At 44.6% G+C, this 21,822-nt stretch overlaps 1 protein-coding gene across 1 annotated transcript in view; it reads left to right on the forward strand.

Moving 5' to 3' along the window:
- LOC124267714 (neprilysin-2-like) overlaps positions 1-21,822 on the forward strand; it is a 37,517-nt gene that overhangs the window by 13,117 nt on the left and 2,578 nt on the right. Inside the window, exons 4-11 of the mRNA XM_046702696.1 lie at positions 7,592-7,738; positions 8,469-8,558; positions 10,513-10,652; positions 11,969-12,191; positions 12,472-12,570; positions 14,447-14,524; positions 15,452-15,734; positions 19,543-19,700. Coding sequence (XP_046558652.1) covers positions 7,592-7,738; positions 8,469-8,558; positions 10,513-10,652; positions 11,969-12,191; positions 12,472-12,570; positions 14,447-14,524; positions 15,452-15,734; positions 19,543-19,700 — 1,218 coding nt within the window. The remainder of the gene's footprint in view (positions 1-7,591; positions 7,739-8,468; positions 8,559-10,512; positions 10,653-11,968; positions 12,192-12,471; positions 12,571-14,446; positions 14,525-15,451; positions 15,735-19,542; positions 19,701-21,822) is intronic.

Genomic DNA, 21,822 nt, shown 5'->3' on the forward strand with positions numbered 1-21,822 from the left:
GAAGTGGGTATAGCGAGATATGGTACTGTGGTTGACGGTGAAGTGGGTATAGCGAGATATGGTACTGTGGTTGACGGTGAAGTGGGTATAGCGAGATATGGTGCTGTGGTTGGACAGTCAAGTGGGTATAGCGAGATATGGTACTGTGGTTGACGGTGAAGTGGGTATAGCGAGATATGGTACTGTGGTTGACGGTGAAGTGAGTATAGCGAGATATATGGTACTGTGGTTGACGGTCAAGTGGGTATAGCGAGATATGGTGCTGTGGTTGACGGTCAAGTGGGTATAGCGAGATATGGTGCTGTGGTTGACGGTGAAGTGGGTATAGCGAGATATGGTGCTGTGGTTGGCGGTGAAGTGGGTATAGCGAGATATGGTGCTGTGGTTGACAGTCAAGTGGGTATAGCGAGATATGGTACTGTGGTTGTGAATTGAAGTGGGTATAGCGAGATATGGTACTGTGGTTGGCGGTCAAGTGGGTATAGCGAGATATGGTACTGTGGTTGATGGTCAAGTGGGTATAGCGAGATATGGTACTGTGGTTTGACGGTGAAGTGGGTATAGCGAGATATGGTACTGTGGTTGATGGTCAAGTGGGTATAGCGAGATATAGTGCTGTGGTTGACGGTCAAGTGGGTATAGCGAGATATGGTGCTGTGGTTGACAGTGAAGTGGGTATAGCGAGATATGGTGCTGTGGTTGGACGGTGAAGTGGGTATAGCGAGAATATATACTGTAGTTGTGGTTGACGGTGAAGTGGGTATAAAGAGATATGGTACTGTGGTTGACGGTGAAGTGGGTATAGCGAGATATGGTGCTGTCGTTAGTGCTGTGGATGGTGGTGAAGTGGGTATAGCGAGATATGGTACTGTGGTTGACGGTCAAGTGGGTATAGCGAGATATGGTACTGTGGTTGACGGTGAAGTGGGTATAGCGAGATATGGTACTGTGGTTGACGGTGAAGTGGGTATAGCGAGATATGGTACTGTGGTTGACGCAGTGAAGTGGGTATAGTGAGATATATGGTACTGTGGTTGACAGTGAAGTGGGTATAGCTGAGATATGGTGCTGTGGTTGACGGTCAAAGTGGGTATAGCGAGAGATATGGTACTGTGGTTGACGGTGAAGTGGGTATAGCGAGATATGGTACTGTGGTTGACGGTGAAGTGAGTATAGCGAGATATGGTACTGTGGTTGACGGTCAAGTGGGTATAGCGAGATATGGTGCTGTGGTTGACGGATCAAGTGGGTATAGCGAGAGATATGGTGCTGTGGTTGGCGGTGAAGTGGGTATAGCGAGATATGGTGCTGTGGTTGACGGTGAAGTGGGTATAGCGAGATATGGTGCTGTGGTTGGACGGTCAAGTGGGTATAGCGAGATATGGTGCTGTGGTTGACGGTGAAGTGGGTATAGCGAGATATGGTACTGTGGTTGTGGTCAAGTGGGTATAGCGAGATATGGTACTGTGGTTGATGGTCAAGTGGGTATAGCGAGATATGGTACTGTGGTTGACGGTCAAGTGGGTATAGCGAGGAGATATGGTACTGTGGTTGATAGTCAAGTGGGTATAGCGAGATATGGTACTGTGGTTGACGGTCAAGTGGGTATAGCGAGATATGGTACTGTGGTTGACGGTCAAGTGGGTATAGCGAGATATGGTACTGTGGTTGACGGTCAAGTGGGTATAGCGAGATATGGTACTGTGGTTGACGGTCAAGTGGGTATAGCGACATATGGTACAGTGGTTGACGGTGAAGTGGGTATAGCGAGATATGGTACTGTGGTTGACGGTGAAGTGGGTATAGCGAGATATGGTGCTGTGGTTGACGGTCAAGTGGGTATAGCGAGATATGGTGCTGTGGTTGACGGTGAAGTGGGTATAGCAAGATATGGTGCTGTGGTTGACGGGTGAAGTGGGTATAGCGAGATATGGTACTGTGGTTGACGGTGAAGTGGGTATAAGCGAGATATGGTACTGTGGTTGACGGTGAAGTGGGTATAGCGAGAATATGGTGCTGTCGTTGACGGTGAAGTGGGTATAGCGAGATATGGTACTGGTGGTTGACGGTCAAGTGGGTATAGCGAGATATGGTACTGTGGTTGACGGTGAAGTGGGTATAGCGAGATATGGTACTGTGGTGGAGCGGTGAAGTGGGTATGGGTATAGCGAGATATGGTACTGTGGTTGACGGTGAAAGTGGGTATAGCGAGATATGGTACTGTGGTTGACGGTCAAGTGGGTATAGCGAGATATGGTACTGTGGTTGACGGTCAAGTGGGTATAGCGATATATGGTACTGTGGTTGACGGTGAAGTGGGTATAGCGAGATATGGTGCTGTGGTTGGACGGTCAAGTGGGTATAGCGAGATATGGTACTGTGGTTGACGGTGAAGTGGGTATAGCGAGATATGGTGCTGTGGTTGACGGTCAAGTGGGTATAGCGAGATATGGTGCTGTGGTTGTGGTGAAGTGGGTATAGCGAGATATGGTGCTGTGGTTGACGGTCAAGTGGGTATAGCGAGATATGGTACTGTGGTTGACGGTCAAGTGGGTATAGCGAGATATGGTGCTGTGGTTGACGGTCAAATGGGTATAGCGAGATATGGTGCTGTGGTTGACGGTCAAGTGGGTATAGTGAGATATGGTGCTGTGGTTGACGGTCAAGTGGGTATAGCCAGATATGGTACTGTGGTTGACGGTGAAGTGGGTATAGCGAGATATGATTCTGTGGTTGACGGTGAAGTGTCTTGCAACGGCAGACTGGGCCTTCCCTGCTTCCAAACGTCCAATGGCGATTTTCGGTCAGTAGCATTCAATCTTGGCATTGTTGATCTTCGTGTACGTCGTAAATATTATGGGGCGGTTGGGTACCCGAATGGTTAAAGCGTTGGCTCGTCACGCCGAAGACCCGGGTTCGAATCCCCACATGGGTACAATGTGTGAAGCCCATTTCTGGTGTCCCCCGCCGTGATGTTGCTGGATTGCTAAAAGCGGCGTAAAACCAAACTCAGTCAGTCATTCAGTCGTAAATTTTGTAATGAAATGATGAATTTGGTTTGGCCTTTTATAGTCGATGTCACTACACATTGCACGTGTATTGCTTGGAAAACTGTTTGTGAATGCACTTAGTCGATGTCTCTACACATTGCACGTGTATTGCTTGGAAAACTGTTTGTGCACTTTTCATGTATCGTTTTTATCTTTTATGGCCAACGTTTACAAACACATGTTGGGATGCCGCACAGTTCCCAACAACGATATTCAAACAAAGAAATTGTCTTAATGACGATTGCTGTCAAAATATATCGAACTGAACTGCTGAAAACGCCTGTGCGTTTTTTTTTTTTTAGTGTACAAAGCCAGTCCGCCATGTGAGCCGCGCCAACACTTGTTAGAGAAAGCATTGTGTGTGGTGGCGATTACTCTAGAGTGTGGGTTCGAACTCAGGTTTATACTTTGAGTTTCAAGTGTTATGCCAAATGGAACATTTATTGAAAATTATGACAAGCCGTCTGTCAAATTACAGGCGGAACTGGCCATGGAAGTTATGTCCATAACAGTTATGTCCATAACGGTAATGTCCATGACGGTAATGTCCATGACAGTAATGTCCATAACGGTAATGTCCATGACAGTAATGTCCATAACGGTAATGTCAATGACGGTAATGTCCATGACGGTAATGTCCATGACAGTAATGTCCATGATGGTAATGTCCTTGGCGGTAATGTCCATGACGGTAATGTCCATAGCAGTAATGTCCATAACGGTAATGTCCATGACAGTAATGTCCATAACGGTAATGTCCATGACGGTAATGTCCATGACAGTAATGTCCATAACGGTAATGTCCATGGCAGTAATGTCCATAACGGTAATGTCCATGGCGGTAATGTCCATGACGGTAATGTCCATGACGGTAATGTCCATGACAGTAATGTCCATGATGGTAATGTCCTTGGCGGTAATGTCCATGATGGTAATGTCCATGGCAGTAATGTCCATAACGGTAATGTCCATGACAGTAATGTCCATAACGGTAATGTCCATGACAGTAATGTCCATAACGGTAATGTCCATGGCAGTAATGTCCATAACGGTAATGTCCATGGCGGTAATGTCCATGGCGGTAATGTCCATGACGGTAATGTCATGACAGTAATGTCCATAACGGTAATGTCCATGACAGTAATGTCCATAACGGTAATGTCCATGGCGGTAATGTCCATAACGGTACTGTCCATGACAGTAATGTCCATGACGGTAATGTCCATGACAGTAATGTCCATAACAGAAATGTCCATGACAGTAATGTCCATGATGGTAATGTCCATGACGGTAATGTCCATGACAGTAATGTCCATAACGGTAATGTCCATGACGGTAATGTCCATAACGGTAATGTCCATGACGGTAATGTCCATAACGGTAATGTCCATGGTGGTAACGTTCACGACAGTAATGTCCATGACGGTAATGTCCATGACAGTAATGTCCATAACGGTAATATCCATGACAGTAATGTCCATAACGGTAATGTCCATGACGGTAATGTCCATGACAGTAATGTCCATAACGGTAATGTCCATGACGGTAATGTCCATAACGGTAATGTCCATGGCAGTAATGTCCATGATGGTAGTGTCCATGGCGGTAATGTCCATGACGGTAATGTCCATGACAGTAATGTCCATTACGGCAATGTCCATGACAGTAATGTCCATAACGGTAATGTCCATGGCCGTAATGTCCATGACGATAATGTCCATAACGGTAATGTCCCAATGCGGCAATGTCCAATGCGGTAATGTCCTTGGTGGTAATGTCCATAGCGGTAATGTCCATGACGGTAATGTCCATGACGGTAACGTCCAATGCGGTAATGTCCATGGTGGTAATGTCCATGACGGTAATGTCCATGGCGGTAATGTCCATGATGGTAATGTCCATGACGGTAATGTCCATGGTGGTAATGTCCAAGGCAGTAATGTCCATGACGGTAATGTCCATGGTGGTAATGTCCATGACGGTAATGTCCATAATGGTAATGTCCATGATGGTAATGTCCATGACGGTATTGTCCAATGTGGTTATGTCCATGACGGTAATGTCCATGGTGGTAATGTCCATGATGAACGTACATAGTGGTAATGTCCATGACGGTAATGTCCACGATGGTAATGTCCATAGTGGTAATGTCCATAGTGGTAATGTCCATGATGGTAATGTTCATGCTGGTGATGTCCTTGGCGGTAATGTCCATGATGGTAATGTCCATGACGGTAATGTCCATGGTGGTAATGTCCATGACAGTAATGTCCATGGTGGTAATGTCCATGATGGTAATGTCCATGACGGTAATGTCCAATGTGGTTATGTCCATGACGGTAATGTCCATGGCGGTAAAGTCCATGGTGGTAATGTCCATGATGAACGTCCATAGTGGTAATGTCCATGACGGTAATGTCCATGATGGTAATGTCCATAGTGGTAATGTCCATAGCGGTAATGTCCATGATGGTAAAGTTCATGCCGGTGATGTCCATGATGGTAATGTCCATGATGGTAATGTTCATGATGGTAATGTCCATGGTAATGTCCATGGTAATGTCCATGATGAATGTCCATGGCGGGTATGTCCATGGCGGTACTGTCCATAGCGGTAATGTCCATGATGGTAATGTCCATAGCGGTAATGTCCATGATGGTAATGTTCATGCCGGTGATGTCCATGATGGTAATGTCCATAGCGGTAATGTCCATAGCGGTGATGTCCATAGCGGTAATGTCCATGATGGTAATGTTCATGACGGTAATGTCCATGATGGTAATGTCCATGATGGTAATGTTCATGCCGGTAATGTCCATGACGGTAATGTCCATGGCGGGTATGTCCATGGCGGTACTGTCCATGGCAGTAATGTCCATAGTGGTAATGTCCATGATGGTAATGTTCATGATGGTAATGTTCATGCCGGTAATGTCCATAGTGGTAATGTCCATGACGGTAATGTTCATGATGGTAATGTCCATGATGGTAATGTCCATAGTGGTAATGTCCATGACGGTAATGTTCATGATGGTATTGTTCATGCTGGTAATGTCCATGACGGTAATGTCCATGACGGTAATGTCCATGATGGTAATGTCCATAGTGGTAATGTCCATAGTGGGAATGTCCATGATGAACGTCCATAGTGGTAATGTCCATGACGGTAATGTCCATGATGGTAATGTCCATAGTGGTAATGTCCATAGCGGTAATGTCCATGATGGTAAAGTTCATGCCGGTGATGTCCATGATGGTAATGTCCATAGTGGTAATGTCCATGACGGTAATGTTCATGATGGTAATGTTCATGCCGGTAATGTCCATGACGGTAATGTCCATAGCAGTAATGTCCATGATGGTAATGTCCATAGTGGTAATGTCCATGACGGTAATGTCCATGATGGTAATGTCCATGCCGGTAATGTCCATGACGGTAATGTCCATGACGGTAATGTTCATGATGGTAATGTCCATGACGGTAATGTCCATGACGGTAATGTCCATGACGGTAATGTCCATGACGGTAATGTCCATGATGGTATTGTTCATGATGGTAATGTCCATGACGGTAATGTCCATGACGGTAATGTTCATGATGGTAATGTCCATGACGGTAATGTCCATGACGGTAATGTCCATGACGGTAATGTCCATGATGGTATTGTTCATGCCGGTAATGTCCATGACGGTAATGTCCATGACGGTAATGTTCATGATGGTAATGTTCATGCCGGTAATGTCCATGACGGTAATGTCCATAGGAGTAATGTCCATGATGGTAATGTCCATGACGGTAATGTCCATGACGGTAATGTCCATGACGGTAATGTCCATGATGGTAATGTCCATGCCGGTAATGTCCATGACGGTAATGTCCATGACGGTAATGTTCATGATGGTAATGTTCATGATGGTAATGTTCATGCCGGTAATGTCCATAGCAGTAATGTCCATGATGGTAATGTCCATGACGGTAATGTCCATAGCAGTAATGTCCATGATGGTAATGTCCATAGTGGTAATGTTCATGATGGTAATGTTCATGCCGGTAATGTCCATGACGGTAATGTCCATAGCAGTAATGTCCATGATGGTAATGTCCATGGTGGTAATGTCCATGATGGTAATGTCCATGATGGTAATGTCCATGATGGTAATGTCCATGACGGTAGTGTCCATGATGGTAATGTTCATGGCGGTAATGTCCATGATGGTAATGTTCATGGCGGTAATGTCCATGACGGTAATGTCCATGGCGGTAATGTCCATGATGGTAATGTCCATAGTGGTAATGTCCATGACGGTAATGTCCATGATGGTAATGTCCATGACGGTAATGTCCATAGTGGTAATGTCCATGACAGTAATGTCCATGGCGGGTATGTCCATGGCGGTACTGTCCATGGCAGTAATGTCCATGACGGTAATGTCCATGACGGTACTGTCCATGGCGGTAATGTCTATGGTGGTAATAAGTCAGTCACGATCCTCATACAGCATTGTTTACCTGAGCTGATTGTTTGTAATGTTTGTGCAGATCCAGGATGATTATAAGACGTTCATTGCACGAGTCGCCAACCTGGTCGTGAGAGACTCTAATGTCAGTATCGACGCCACAACGCAGCAGGAGCGAGTCAGCACGTTTGTAGATGACGCCTTTACCATAGAAGCCAAGATAGCTGAGGTGTGTCACAATTACCTACTAGTGAGTGAGTGAGTGAGTGTGTGAGTGAGTGAGTGAGTGAGTGTGTGAGTGAGTGTGTGAGTGAGTGAGTGAGTGAGTGAGTGTGAGTGAGTGAGTGAGTGAGTGAGTGTGTGAGTGAGTGAGTGAGTGAGTGAGTGAGTGAGTGTGAGAGTGAGTGAGTGAGTGAGTGAGTGAGTTTCAAGCCGCTTTGATAAGTTTTCAGTTGTTCCACGGCGTGTCAACTTGAAGAGTAGTGAAGGTGACACACGACGTTTACCACTTGACTAGGTGTATGGTGCGGGAATATAGAGAATATAGAGAAGAAGAATCTGGACGAATTCAAACCCCCGACAACATGGTTTATGTACATCTAAGGCAGGACAACATGGTTTATGTACATCTAAGGCAGGACAACATGGTTTATGTACATCTAAGGCAGGACAACATGGTTTATGTACATCTAAGGAAGGACAACATGGTTTATGTACATCTAAGGCAACTCTGCAGGACAAATTACGGCGAATATGACTTCTGGGCCCCTTATATAAAAAAAAGGTTAAGACTTAACGCGAACGGTATTTTATCCTTACCCAATCCTTACCATTATCTGTATAAAGACCCGTAAACACTAGATCAGTGGCAATATGTATACATTATGTATTTGTGGTTTTTCCCTTCCATGACTGTGAACGTCACTTCCTGAAATGTGATCCTTGTATCGTTGTTGTAGTTGGCGCTGAAATCGCCATGGCAAATCAACCCTTACGCTTACTCCAACCAGCTGACCCTGGATGAACTGACCACGGTCACTGGAGGACTGGTAAGTATTGCTGGCTGAGGAAAATTAAACCTAGCTTAGTGAGAAAGAAATTGAAGCACGAAGGATTTACGTTATTCACAGTTTGTCTTCAATAACAAAACACGATACACTGTCCCTGTCTCGTTCCCTTTCCAGATAGACTTCCTCCAGCAGTCCTCCTACCTTTACGTTATCCACAGACTGTCTTCAATGACAACACGATACACTGTCCCTGTCCTGTTCCCTTTCCAGATAGACTTCCTCCAGCAGTCCGCCTACCTTTACGTTATCCACAGACTGTCTTCAATGACAACACGATACACTGTCCCTGTCTCGTTCCCTTTCCAGATAGACTTCCTCCAGCAGTCCGCCTACCTTTACGTTATCCACAGACTGTCTTCAATGACAACACGATACACTGTCCCTGTCCTGTTCCTTTCAGATAGACTTCCTCCAGCAGTCCGCCTACCTTTACATTATCCACAGACTGTCTTCAATGACAACACGATACACTGTCCCTGTCCTGTTCCTTTCCAGATAGACTTCCTCCAGCAGTCCGCCTACCTTTACGTTATCCACAGACTGTCTTCAATGACAACACGATACACTGTCCCTGTCTCGTCCCCTTTCCAGATAGACTTCCTCCAGCAGTCCGCATGCATTTACGTTATCCACAGACTGTCTTCAATGACAACACGATACACTGTCCCTGTCTCTGTTCCCTTTCCAGATAGACTTCCTCCAGCAGTCCGCCTACCTTTACGTTATCCACAGACTGTCTTCAATGACAACACGATACACTGTCCCTGTCTCGTTCCCTTTCCAGATAGACTTCCTCCAGCAGTCCGCCTACCTTTACATTATCCACAGACTGTCTTCAATGACAACACGATACACTGTCCCTGTCTCGTTCCCTTTCCAGACAGACTTCCTCCAGCAGTCCGCCTACCTTTACGTTATCCACAGACTGTCTTCAATGACAACACGATACACTGTCCCTGTCTCGTCCCCTTTCCAGATAGACTTCCTCCAGCAGTCCGCCTACCTTTACATTATCCACAGACTGTCTTCAATGACAACACGATACACTGTCCCTGTCTCGTTCCCTTTCCAGACAGACTTCCTCCAGCAGTCCGCCTACCTTTACATTATCCACAGACTGTCTTCAATGACAACACGATACACTGTCCCTGTCTCGTTCCCTTTCCAGACAGACTTCCTCCAGCAGTCCGCCTACCTTTACATTATCCACAGACTGTCTTCAATGACAACAGATACACTGTCCCTGTCTCGTCCCCTTTCCAGATAGACTTCCTCCAGCAGTCCGCATACATTTACGTTATCCACAGACTGTCTTCAATGACAACACGATACACTGTCCCTGTCTCGTTCCTTTCCAGATAGACTTCCTCCAGCAGTCCGCCTACCTTTACGTTATCCACAGACTGTCTTCAATGACAACACGATACACTGTCCCTGTCTCGTCCCCTTTCCAGATAGACTTCCTCCAGCAGTCCGCCTACCTTTACATTATCCACAGACTGTCTTCAATGACAACACGATACACTGTCCCTGTCTCGTCCCCTTTCCAGATAGACTTCCTCCAGCAGTCCGCCTACCTTTACATTATCCACAGACTGTCTTCAATGACAACAGATACACTGTCCCTGTCTCGTCCCCTTTCCAGATAGACTTCCTCCAGCAGTCCGCCTACCTTTACATTATCCACAGACTGTCTTCAATGACAACACGATACACTGTCCCTGTCCTGTTCCCTTTCCAGATAGACTTCCTCCAGCAGTCCGCCTACCTTTACATTATCCACAGACTGTCTTCAATGACAACACGATACACTGTCCCTGTCCTGTTCCCTTTCCAGATAGACTTCCTCCAGCAGTCCGCCTACCTTTACATTATCCATAGACTGTCTTCAATGACAACACGATACACTGTCCCTGTCCTGTTCCCTTTCCAGATAGACTTCCTCCAGCAGTCCGCATACCTCTTCAGCACAGCAGGAGTAAATGGAAGAAAAAGCACCGTCGTCTTCAATCTGGAATACCTGAAGGGGCTTGTCGCCATGATAAAGAGCCTATCTTCGGGAGACCAAGCAAGGTATGAGTTATGTCCCCTTGGTCATCACACAGGACATACAAGCTCAGCTGATCCAGCTAGAAATGTCAAAATATATGTGACTAAGGTCCGTGACTGTGATCTACTTCTGTAATATGCTCTGACTATACAAACTCTGGGCCGATTACTCTGCTGACATATCGCAGCCCTACTACTCTGAAAGGTTTAATGATAATTTCAAACGTCACATAAGCAAAAGGCTGAAGGCAATCAAGGATACAAAAACGATGAAACAGAAACAGATGAAGGCTGTACAAAACTGTAGGTCACTGAGAAGTGTCTTTACAAATACGCATTCTGTGTAAGAATAAGGGGCCAGATAATGATGCAATGACACTTTGTTGTTTGCAAGCAGTAGCCTTCTCGAGAAACTTAATCACCTTTCTATTTGACATGATTCTCGAAACATTCTTCCAAAGAACAATGGAGTTGAAATTGTAATCTCTCTATATAAAGGTAAACAAGACAAACCAAATCCATAAAACTACAGCGTCATTACTCTAACACCATGTATGGGGAAATTACTTGAAGAAGTAACTTACATAGATTGGAAAAATGGTGCACCATATACTGTCCATCCTTTCTTGACGCTCTACAATTCGGATTTCGCAAAGAACATGGTGCTGTTATGTATGTTTTACATGAATGTATTATAGGTTGTAGGCTTATCTTAGTTGTACTTATCTTTTACCCTTCACTGGTCAATGACGCTTTTAACAAGTTTTCGTGTCAGCCCTCAAGGAGGGTGGCAACTGGAAAAAATATCACCCGCTGCCACGGTAACCGCCAAACTCTCCGCCGAGAAGCTGTATCGCTAACAATCGCATGACGTCATAATATGACGCATGCAGTGCACAGAGTTAAAAAAACGTTCGATTAGCTGTTTTTGAGTTCACTATGTATACATATATTTTACCGAGTATCACTGCTTTCTTAAACTGTTTCATACATCGTATCGTTTGCACACTCATCTTAAACATAATTACCTTTTTTATAGCAGTTTTAAGCTTGTCAGAATATGTTTCACTGATTTTAAAAATCCTGTCGAGAGACGCCATTTTGTTTACATGTCATATAGTCGGTAGTGAGCTTATCGGTCTTCAAAATGAAATAAGATGATGTTTTGTACATTTAACATGGCGGTAAATTAAATACAATGTAAACTTACACCGGCTCGGAGTGAAACTGCTACAAAAAGGCGGACACCAGGCCGTATCACCCTCGAGAGACGTTTACAACGTATTTATATTACGGTTTGTCAAGCAATGATGAAGCCATAAAGTACTGGTATTTCCCAGGATGCTTCACAACTACCTGATCTGGCGGGTGATGGAGGTATATGTCGAGGACTTGTCGACGGAATATATCCACGCCAACAGGGAGGTGTTGTTCGACACGTCGGGGAGGACGGAGTTCCCGGGCAGATGGGAATACTGCTTCGGCTACGTCAGCTACGTCATGCCTGAAGCCCTGGGCCAGCTGTACATCGTCGACCATTTTGCAGACCAGAATAAAGAAAAGGTAGCACATGACGTGATAGCTTGATGTGCAACCAACACAGAAAACTACTTCAATAGCCAGTTGTTTAACAACAGCGTGCCCCACAAGAATAAATGTGATTTACTTCAGCTACGTTCCATTGTGGGACATTTTCCCGTCACATTTCCCACGTAAATGATATGAGTAATTGTGATCATAATGCGAATAAATGTGTTTTCAAACCCTTTCTATGAATCCCCGTTGTCGTCACTGATCCGTTTATGTGATATATCTTAAAAAGGAACACATTTTAAACTTTTAGGTGACAGATATTACTGAAACGACAAAGCAAGCACTGGCTGACCTTCTAAGACAGACTCGATGGATGGACGCCGCCACAAGAGCCAAGGCTGAGGCTAAGGTCATTAAGATCAACTTAACTTTAGTATATCACATTGTCATGGTTCTTTTATTTCAACACATCTGTCTAGCCAAGGCCAACAAGACAATCCTTACTTCAATATATTACATTGTCAGGGTTCTTTTGTTACATCCCATCTGTCTAGCAATGGTCAGCAAGACAATCCTTACTTTAACCAAGGACATTATCAGGGTTCTTTCATTAATCCCATCTGGGGGAGCCAAGGTCAGCAAGACAACCCTTATTATCTTAAGACCTTATCATGGTTCTTTCATTACATCCCATCTCACATCCCATCTCTCATAACTACAACTACTTAACCAAAGTCATCAACGCACGGTTCTTTCATTAATCCCATCTGTCTAGCCAAGGTCAGCAAGACAATGCTTACTATAACCTAGGACATTATCACGGTTCTTTCATTAATCCAATCTGTCTAGCAATGGTCAGCAAGACAATGCTTACTATAACCTAGCACATTATCACGGTTCTTTCATTAATCCCATCTGGGGGAGCCAAGGTCAGCAAGACAATGCGTACTATAACCAAGGGCATTGTCACGATTCTTTCATTACATCCCATCTGTCTAGCCAAGGTCAGCAAGACAACCCTTACTATAACCTAGGACATTATCACGGTTCTTTCATTAATCCCATCTGGGGGAGCCAAGGTCATCAAGACAATGCGTACTATAACCTAGGACATTATCACGATTCTTTCATTACATCCCATCTGTCTAGCCAAGGTCAGCAAGACAACCCTTACTATAACCTAGGACATTATCAAGGTTCTTTCATTAATCCCATCTGGGGGAACCAAGGTCATCAAGACAATGCTTACTATAACCTAGGACATTATCACGGTTCTTTCATTAATCCCATCTGGGGGAGCCAAGGTCAGCAAGACAATGCGTACTATAACCAAGGGCATTGTCACGATTCTTTCATTACATCCCATCTGTCTAGCCAAGGTCAGCAAGACAATGCTTACTATAACCTAGGACATTATCACGGTTCTTTCATTACATCCCATCTGTCTAGCCAAGGTCAGCAAGACAATCCTTACTATAACCTAGGACATTATCACGGTTCTTTCATTACATCCCATCTGTCTAGCAATGGTCAGCAAGACAATGCTTACTATAACCTAGCACATTATCAGGGTTCTTTCATTAATCCGATCTGGGGGAGCCAAGGTCAGCAAGACAATGCTTACTATAACCAAGGGCATTGTCATGGTTCTTTCATTACATCCCATCTGTCTGTCCTTACTTCAATATATTACATTGTCAGGGTTCTCTTTTGTTTACATCCCATCTGTCTAGCAATGGTCAGCAAGACAATCCTTACTATAACCTAGCACATTATCAGGGTTCTTTCATTAATCCCATCTGGGGGAGCCAAGGTCAGCAAGACAATGCGTACTATAACCAAGGGCATTGTCACGATTCTTTCATTAATCCCATCTGTCTAGCCAAGGTCAGCAAGACAATGCGTACTATAACCTAGGACATTATCACGGTTCTTTCATTACATCCCATCTGTCTAGCAATGGTCAGCAAGACAATGCTTACTATAACCTAGCACATTATCACGGTTCTTTCATTAATCCCATCTGGGGGAGCCAAGGTCAGCAAGACAACCCTTATTATCTTAAGACATTATCATGGTTCTTTCATTACATCCCATCTCACATCCCATCTCACATCCCATTTGTCTAGCCAAGGTCAGCAAGACAACCCTTACTATAACCTAGGACATTATCACGGTTCTTTCATCACATCACATCTCCCATCCCATCTCCCATCCCATAACTTCAACTACTTAACCAAAGTCATCAACGCAATCAGTATGTTATCATATTTGATGTTTTCCAGATAAAAGGAGCCTCTTACAAACTCGGTTACTCAGACTTGCTGAAAAACAAAGACAATATCGATGTCCTCTATCAACCAGTAAGTATAATCAAGGCATCCGACCATGCACGGTCATTAAGTAGTATCACAGGTAGGCAACCGACCACACACAAGCAAGCATTAGTACCACAGGAAGGCTACTGACCACACACAAGCATGTGTTAGTACCACAGGAAGGCTACTGGCCACACACAAGCATGTATTAGTACCACAGGAAGGCTACTGACCACACACAAGCAACCATAAGCACCACAGGAAGGCTACCGACCACCCACAAGCATGTATTAGTACCATTGGAAGGCTACTGACCACACACAAACAAACATTAGCACCACAGGAAGGCTACTGACCACACAGAAGCATGTATTAGTATCACAGGAAGGCTACTGACCACACACAAACAAACATTAGCACCACAGGAAGGTTACTGACCACACACACATGCCAGCATTAGCACCGCAGAAAGGCTACCGACCACACACACATGCAAGCATTAGCACCACAGGAAGGCTACTGACCACACACAGACACATACAGTGTTGAATCTGTTGTCATCGATATGACAATCAATCTGTGTTGTTGCTCTTAAAGTGTGTGTGCGTGCTTTACGTATATAATGTTTGATAAAACTATATTGAAAGTCAATATTATCTTCTTACTATGCTGTTTAGAATCAAACTTTTTTCTTTTTGAAATACAAGTGTATGTCACGGATCACGTTGTTACACGACTTTCCACATGTTCTGGTAATATCCTGAAGCTCCATTGTGTTGGAGATCAACAGGTGTAGCACGGGCGATGTACACAAGAGTGTGTTCAGTTAAAAGTCTCAGTCTCCTGTAGACATTTATATGGAGGAGAGTCTTTTGTATGCCACATTCTCTCCTGACCGGTACCTGGACTAAATGGTTAGGTCTCGGAGACAATGTATTAACACCACTAAGTTGCCTCAAATCTACCCCCCAGATCAACATAAACGCATCGGATTTCTTTGGGAACATCCTGAGCATGAACAACTACCACAAACTGGCCTGGAGCAAGGAACTGGTGAAAGGCGAGGACAGGAACCAGTGGTACTTCAGCACGTTCGACACCAACATGGCCGTGCTATGGTACTGGAACGAAGTGATCGTCCCCGCGGGGCTGCTGCAGTTCCCCATCTACGACTTCAAACTCCCTCACTACTTCACATTTGGTTCGTTCGGCACAATCCTCGGACACTTCGTCATCCACCTCGTCGACGAGTACGGTAGGCTGCCCAACAGATGTCGATGTGGTTTCTTAGCGAGCAGGGTTCTCAATCGTTTCTCTTACTTATGTGGACACGAGTCCGTGTTACCCGTCATGATAACCCGGGTCACTTGTCATGATGATCCATGTTACCCATCATGATAACCCGTGTTACTTGTCATGATAACCCGTGCTAACCGCCATGATAACCCGTCCTACCCATCATAATGACTCATGTTACCCGTCATGATAACCATGTCACCCGTCATGATAACCCATGTTACACATGATGATAAGAGTGTTACCCGTCATGATAACCCGTGTTACTCGTCATGATAACCCATGTTACCGTTGATGATAAGAGTGTTACCCGTCATGATAACCCATGTTACTCGTCATGATAACCCATGTTACCCGTGATGATAAGAGTGTTACCCGCCATGATAACCCGTGTTACTCGTCATGATAACCCATGTTACCCGTGATGATAAGAGTGTTAACCGTCATGATAACCCATGTTACTTGTCATGATAACCCATGCTACGCATCAGGATAACTCGTGCTACCCGTCATAATGACCCGTGTCAACCATCATGATAACCCGTGTCAACCATCATGATGACTCGTGTTACCCGTCATGATCACCCGTGCTACCTGTCATGATGACCCATGTTACCCATCATGATGACCCGTGTTACCCGTCATGATAACCCGTGTTACCCGTCATGATAACCCATGTTACCATGTTGATTGGTACACGTGATAAGCGGAACAAAGCAAATGTTTCATCTCTTAGTGTTGGACAGTCTCAGGTTCTTCTCACTGACTGTGTTAGAAATCTTAGAGTTATGCTAGACAATGACCTGGCGATGGATCAGCACATCACTATGACCTGCAGAGCTTGTCACTATCATCTCAGGAACATCGGCAGCATCCGGCACCTGCTGTCTAGAGATACTGCACATATGCTTGTCAGGAGTTTAGTGCTATCCAAGCTGGACTACTGTAATAGTCTTTTATGTAACATCACCAATGAACAAATGTCCAGGCTTCAGCGCATTAAGAATTCTGCCGCAAGGATAGTTACACGATCAAAGAAATCTGTGCACATCACGCCCATACTGATGAAACTGAACTGGCTACCTATTGATGCACGTATTCAGTATAAAGTGCTTGCTCTGGCCTATCAGTGTTATCACGTGTCAGCACCTTCCTACCTGTCAGAACTCACACAAGTCTACCACCTATCTAGAGTCCTCCGATCTGCCCAACAACATCCCTTCTCTGTTCCAACCCCACGTCTGAGACGATTTGGTGAGAGATCATTTACTTACAATGCCACCACTCTCTGGAATAAACTCCCAGATCATCTTAGAGGAATCCTTACTCTCCAAATGTTCAAAGACAGTCTCAAAACATTTCTCTTAACCTGGTGATGTCAGAATCCCTCATGTAGCACTATGAGCAGACACTTTGTGTCTGGATTTGCCGCATTATAAATGTACTTATTATTATTATTATCATGATAACCCAACATGTAAACAAATAAGGAATTTTAGGAGACATAGTGTCAAATAGTCAGTAGATCCTGCCTCAAGACCCAGGGATATAACGGACTTACTGTCAATAGTTTGGGCCCTAAAAGATCCTGCCTCAAGACCCAGGGATATAACGGACTTATTGTCAATAGTTAGGACCCCAAAAGATCCTGCCTCAACACCCAGGGATATAATGGACTTACTGTCAATAGTTAGGGCCCCAAAAGATCCTGACTCAAGACCCAGGGATATAACGGACTTACTGTCAATAGTTATTGTCCTAAAAGATCCTGACTCAAGACCCAGGGATATAACGGACTTACTGTCAATGGTTATTGTCCTAAAAGATCCTGCGTCAAGACCCAGGGATATAACGGACTTACTGTCAATAGTTAGGGCCCAAAAAGATTCTGCCTCAAGACCCAGGGATATAACGGACTTACGGTCAATAGTTAGTGTCCTAAATGATCCTGTGTCAAGACCCAGGGATATAACGGACTTACTGTCAATAGTTAGGGCCCTATAAGATTTTGCCTCAAGACCCAGGGATATAACGGAATAACTGCCAAAAGTTATTGTCCTAAAAGATCCTGCGTCAAGACCCAGGGATATAACGGACTTACTGTCAATAGCTATTGTCCTAAAAGATCCTGCGTCAAGACCCAGGGATATAACGGACTTATTGTCAATAGTTATTGTCCTAAGAGATCCTGCCTCAAGACCCAGGGATATAACGGACTTATTGTCAATAGTTATTGTCCTAAGAAATCCTCCTCAAGACCCAGGGATATAAGACTTATCAACAGTTAGGGCCCCAAAAGATCCGTCAAGACCCAGGGATATAACGGACTTATTGTCAAATAGTTAGGGCCCAAAAGATTCTGCCTCAAGACCCAGGGATATAACGGACCGGTCAATAGTTAGTGTCCTAAATGATCCTGTGTCAAGACCCAGGGATATAACGGACTTACTGTCTATAAGATTCTGCCTCAAGACCCAGGGATATAACGGAATAACTGCCAAAAGTTATTGTCCTAAAAGATCCTGCGTCAAGACCCAGGGATATAACGGACTTACTGTCAATAGTTATTGTCCTAAAAGATCCTGACTCAAGACCCAGGGATATAACGGACTTATTGTCAATAGTTATTGTCCTAAGAGATCCTGCCTCAAGATCCAGGGATATAAGGGACTTATTGTCAAGAGTTAGGGCCCCAAAAGATCCTGACTCAAGACCCAGGGATATAACGGACTTATTGTCAATAGTTAGGGCCCCAAAAGATCCTGTGTCATGAAGCAGGGGGCATAACGGACTTATTGTCAATAGTTATTGTCCTAAAAGATCCTGCGTCAAGACCCAGGGATATAACGGAATTATTGTCAATAGTTATTGTCCTAAGAGATCCTGCCTCAAGACCCAGGGATATAACGGACTTATTGTCAATAGTTAGGGCCCTAAAAGATCCTGCCTCAAGACCCAGGGATATAACGGACCTAGTGTCAATAGTTAGGGCCCTAAAAGATCTTGCCTCAACACCCAGGGATATAACGGACTTATTGTCAATAGTTAGGGCCCTAAAAGATCCTGACTCAAGACCCAGGGATATAACGGACTTACTGTAAATAGTTATTGTCCTAAAAGATCCTGCCTTAAGACCCAGGGATATAACGGACTTACTGTCAATAGTTAGGGCCCTAAAAGATCCTGCCTTAAGACCCAGGGATATAACGGACTTACTGTCAATAGTTATTGCCCTAAAAGATCCTGTGTCAAGACCCAGGGATATAACGGACTTATTGTCAATAGTTAGGGCCCTAAATGATCCTGTGTCATGAAGCAGGGGCATAACGGACCTAGTGTCAATAGTTATTGCCCTAAAAGATCCTGTGTCAAGACCCAGGGATATAACGGACCCAGTGTCAAAACCTAGAGACATAAGGGACCGTTTCAACGGGACATAATGTCAAGAGACATAATGTAACCTGTGTCAAAACAACGACACTTAACACACCTTGCGTCTTAACGTTCCTCGTGCCAAAGCCTGGGTTCATAGCGGACCTGGAGCCAAGACCTGGATACAGGGGATTTCGTGTTAAAACCCAAAGACAAGGGCTGGAGATATAAGGTAACTTGTGATAAGGCCGATGGGCCTACCTAAGACCTACCTGAGACACAACGGTCCTAGTACGAAGACCTAGTGACCTAACGGTCCTAGAGTAATTAACAAGGGCTAGTGTCGACGTCAAGAGATATAACCGACCTACTGTTAAAGCCTTTTCTTCTTCTAGGGAAAAATTGGGACACAACAGGAAGGTACCTGGGATCTCAGAACTCGTGGTGGACCAACGCTACTGTGACGTCATACGGGGACGTGAAGAAATGCATGATTGACGCCTACAACACGACCCAGGGGCCGTTCACTCAACCAGATGGCAAGCAAGTGTATGTAAGTGAACATCCAGACTGCACACTGCACAAATCTCACGTTAACACTTGGTTTCAGCGCAGCATCATACAATACATTGGTCACACTTCCTCTTTGTCTCTGTAGAGAAACTGACGTCGGCAGACACATTGCCTAGAGATGTTGACACACTGCCTAGAGGTGTTGATACACTGTCTAGAAATGTTGACACATTGCCTAGAGATGTTGACACATTGCCTAGAGATGTTGACACACTGCCTAGAGATGTTGATACAAGGCCTAGAGATGTTGATTCATTGCCTAGAGATGTTGACACACTGCCTAAAGATGATGAAACACTGCCTAGAGGTGTCGATACACTGCCTAGAAATGTTGACACACTGCCTAAAGATGATGAAACACTGCCTAGAGATGTTTACACACTGCCTAGAAATGTTGACACACTGCCTAGAGTTGTTGACACACTGCCTAGAAATGTTGACACACTGCCTAGAGATGTTGACACATTGCCTAGAGATGTTGACACACTGACTAGAGGTGTTGATACAATGCCTAGAAATGTTGATACAAGGCCTAGAAATGTTGACACACTGCCTAGAGATGTTGACACACTGCCTAGAAATGTTGACACACTGCCTAGAGATGTTGACACACTGCGTAGAAATGTTGGCACGCTGCCTAAAGATGATGTAACACTGCCTAGAAAGGTTGACACACTGCCTAGAGATGTTGACACATTGCCTAGAGATGTCGACACACTGCCTTGAGATGTTGATACAAGGCCTAGAAATGTTGACACACTGCCTAGAGTTGTTGACACACTGCCTAAAGATGATGAAACACTGCCTAGAGGTGTCGATACATTGCATAGAAATGTTGACACACTGCCTAAAGATGATGAATCACTGCCTGGAGATGTTGACACACTGCCTAGAAATGTTGACCCACTGCCTAGAGTTGTTGACACACTGCCTAGAGATGTTGACACACTGCCTAGAGATGTTGACCCACACAGTTGTTGACACACTGCCTAGAGATGTTGACACACTGCCTAGAGATGTTGACACATTGCCTAGAGATGTTGACACACTGACTAGAGGTGTTAATACAATGCCTAAAGATGATGAAACACTGCCTAGAATTGTTGACACACTACCTAGAAATGTTGATACAAGGCCTAGAAATGTTGATACAAGGCCTAGAAATGTTGATACAAGGCCTAAAAATGTTGATACAAGGCCTAGAAATGTTGACACAAGGCCTAGAGATGTTGACACATTGCATAGAGATGTTGACACACTGCCTAGATATGTTGATACAAGGCCTAAAGATGTTGACACACTGCCTAGAAATGTGGACACACTGCCTAGAAATGTTGACACTGCCTACAGATGTTGACACACTGCCTAGATATGTTAACACACTGCCTAGAAATGTTGACACACTGCCTAGAGATGTTAACACACTGCCTAGAGATGTTGACACACTGCCTAGAAATGTTGACACACTGCCTAGAGATGTTGACACACTGTCTAGGGGTGTTGACACACTGCTAGAAGTGTTGACATACTGCCTAGAAATGTTGACACACTGCCTAGAGATGTTGACACACTGCCTATGGGTGTTGACATACTGCCTAGGAATGTTGACACACTGCCTAGGGGTGTTGACACACTGCCTAGGGGTGTTGACACACTGCCTAGAGTTTTTGACACACTACCTAGGGATGTGGACACACTACCTTGAAATGTTGACACACTGCCTACAAATGCTGATACATTGCCTTGAGATGTTGACACACTCCTAGAGATGTTGACACACTGCCTTGAGATGTTGATACAAGGCCTAGAAATGTTGACACACTGCCTAGAGTTGTTGACACACTGCCTCAAGATGATGAAACACTGCCTAGAGGTGTCGATACATTGCATAGAAATGTTGACACACTGCCTTAAGATGATGAATCACTGCCTGGAGATGTTGACACACTGCCTAGAAATGTTGACCCACTGCCTAGAGTTGTTGACACACTGCCTAGAGATGTTGACACACTACCTAGAGATGTTGACACATTGCCTAGAGATGTTGACACACTGACTAGAGGTGTTAATACAATGCCTAGAAATGTTGACACTCTGCCAAG

Source organism: Haliotis rubra, unplaced genomic scaffold, assembly GCF_003918875.1.
Source record: "Haliotis rubra isolate DU_JTF1 unplaced genomic scaffold, ASM391887v1 Scf133, whole genome shotgun sequence".
Taxonomy (NCBI): domain Eukaryota; kingdom Metazoa; phylum Mollusca; class Gastropoda; order Lepetellida; family Haliotidae; genus Haliotis; species Haliotis rubra.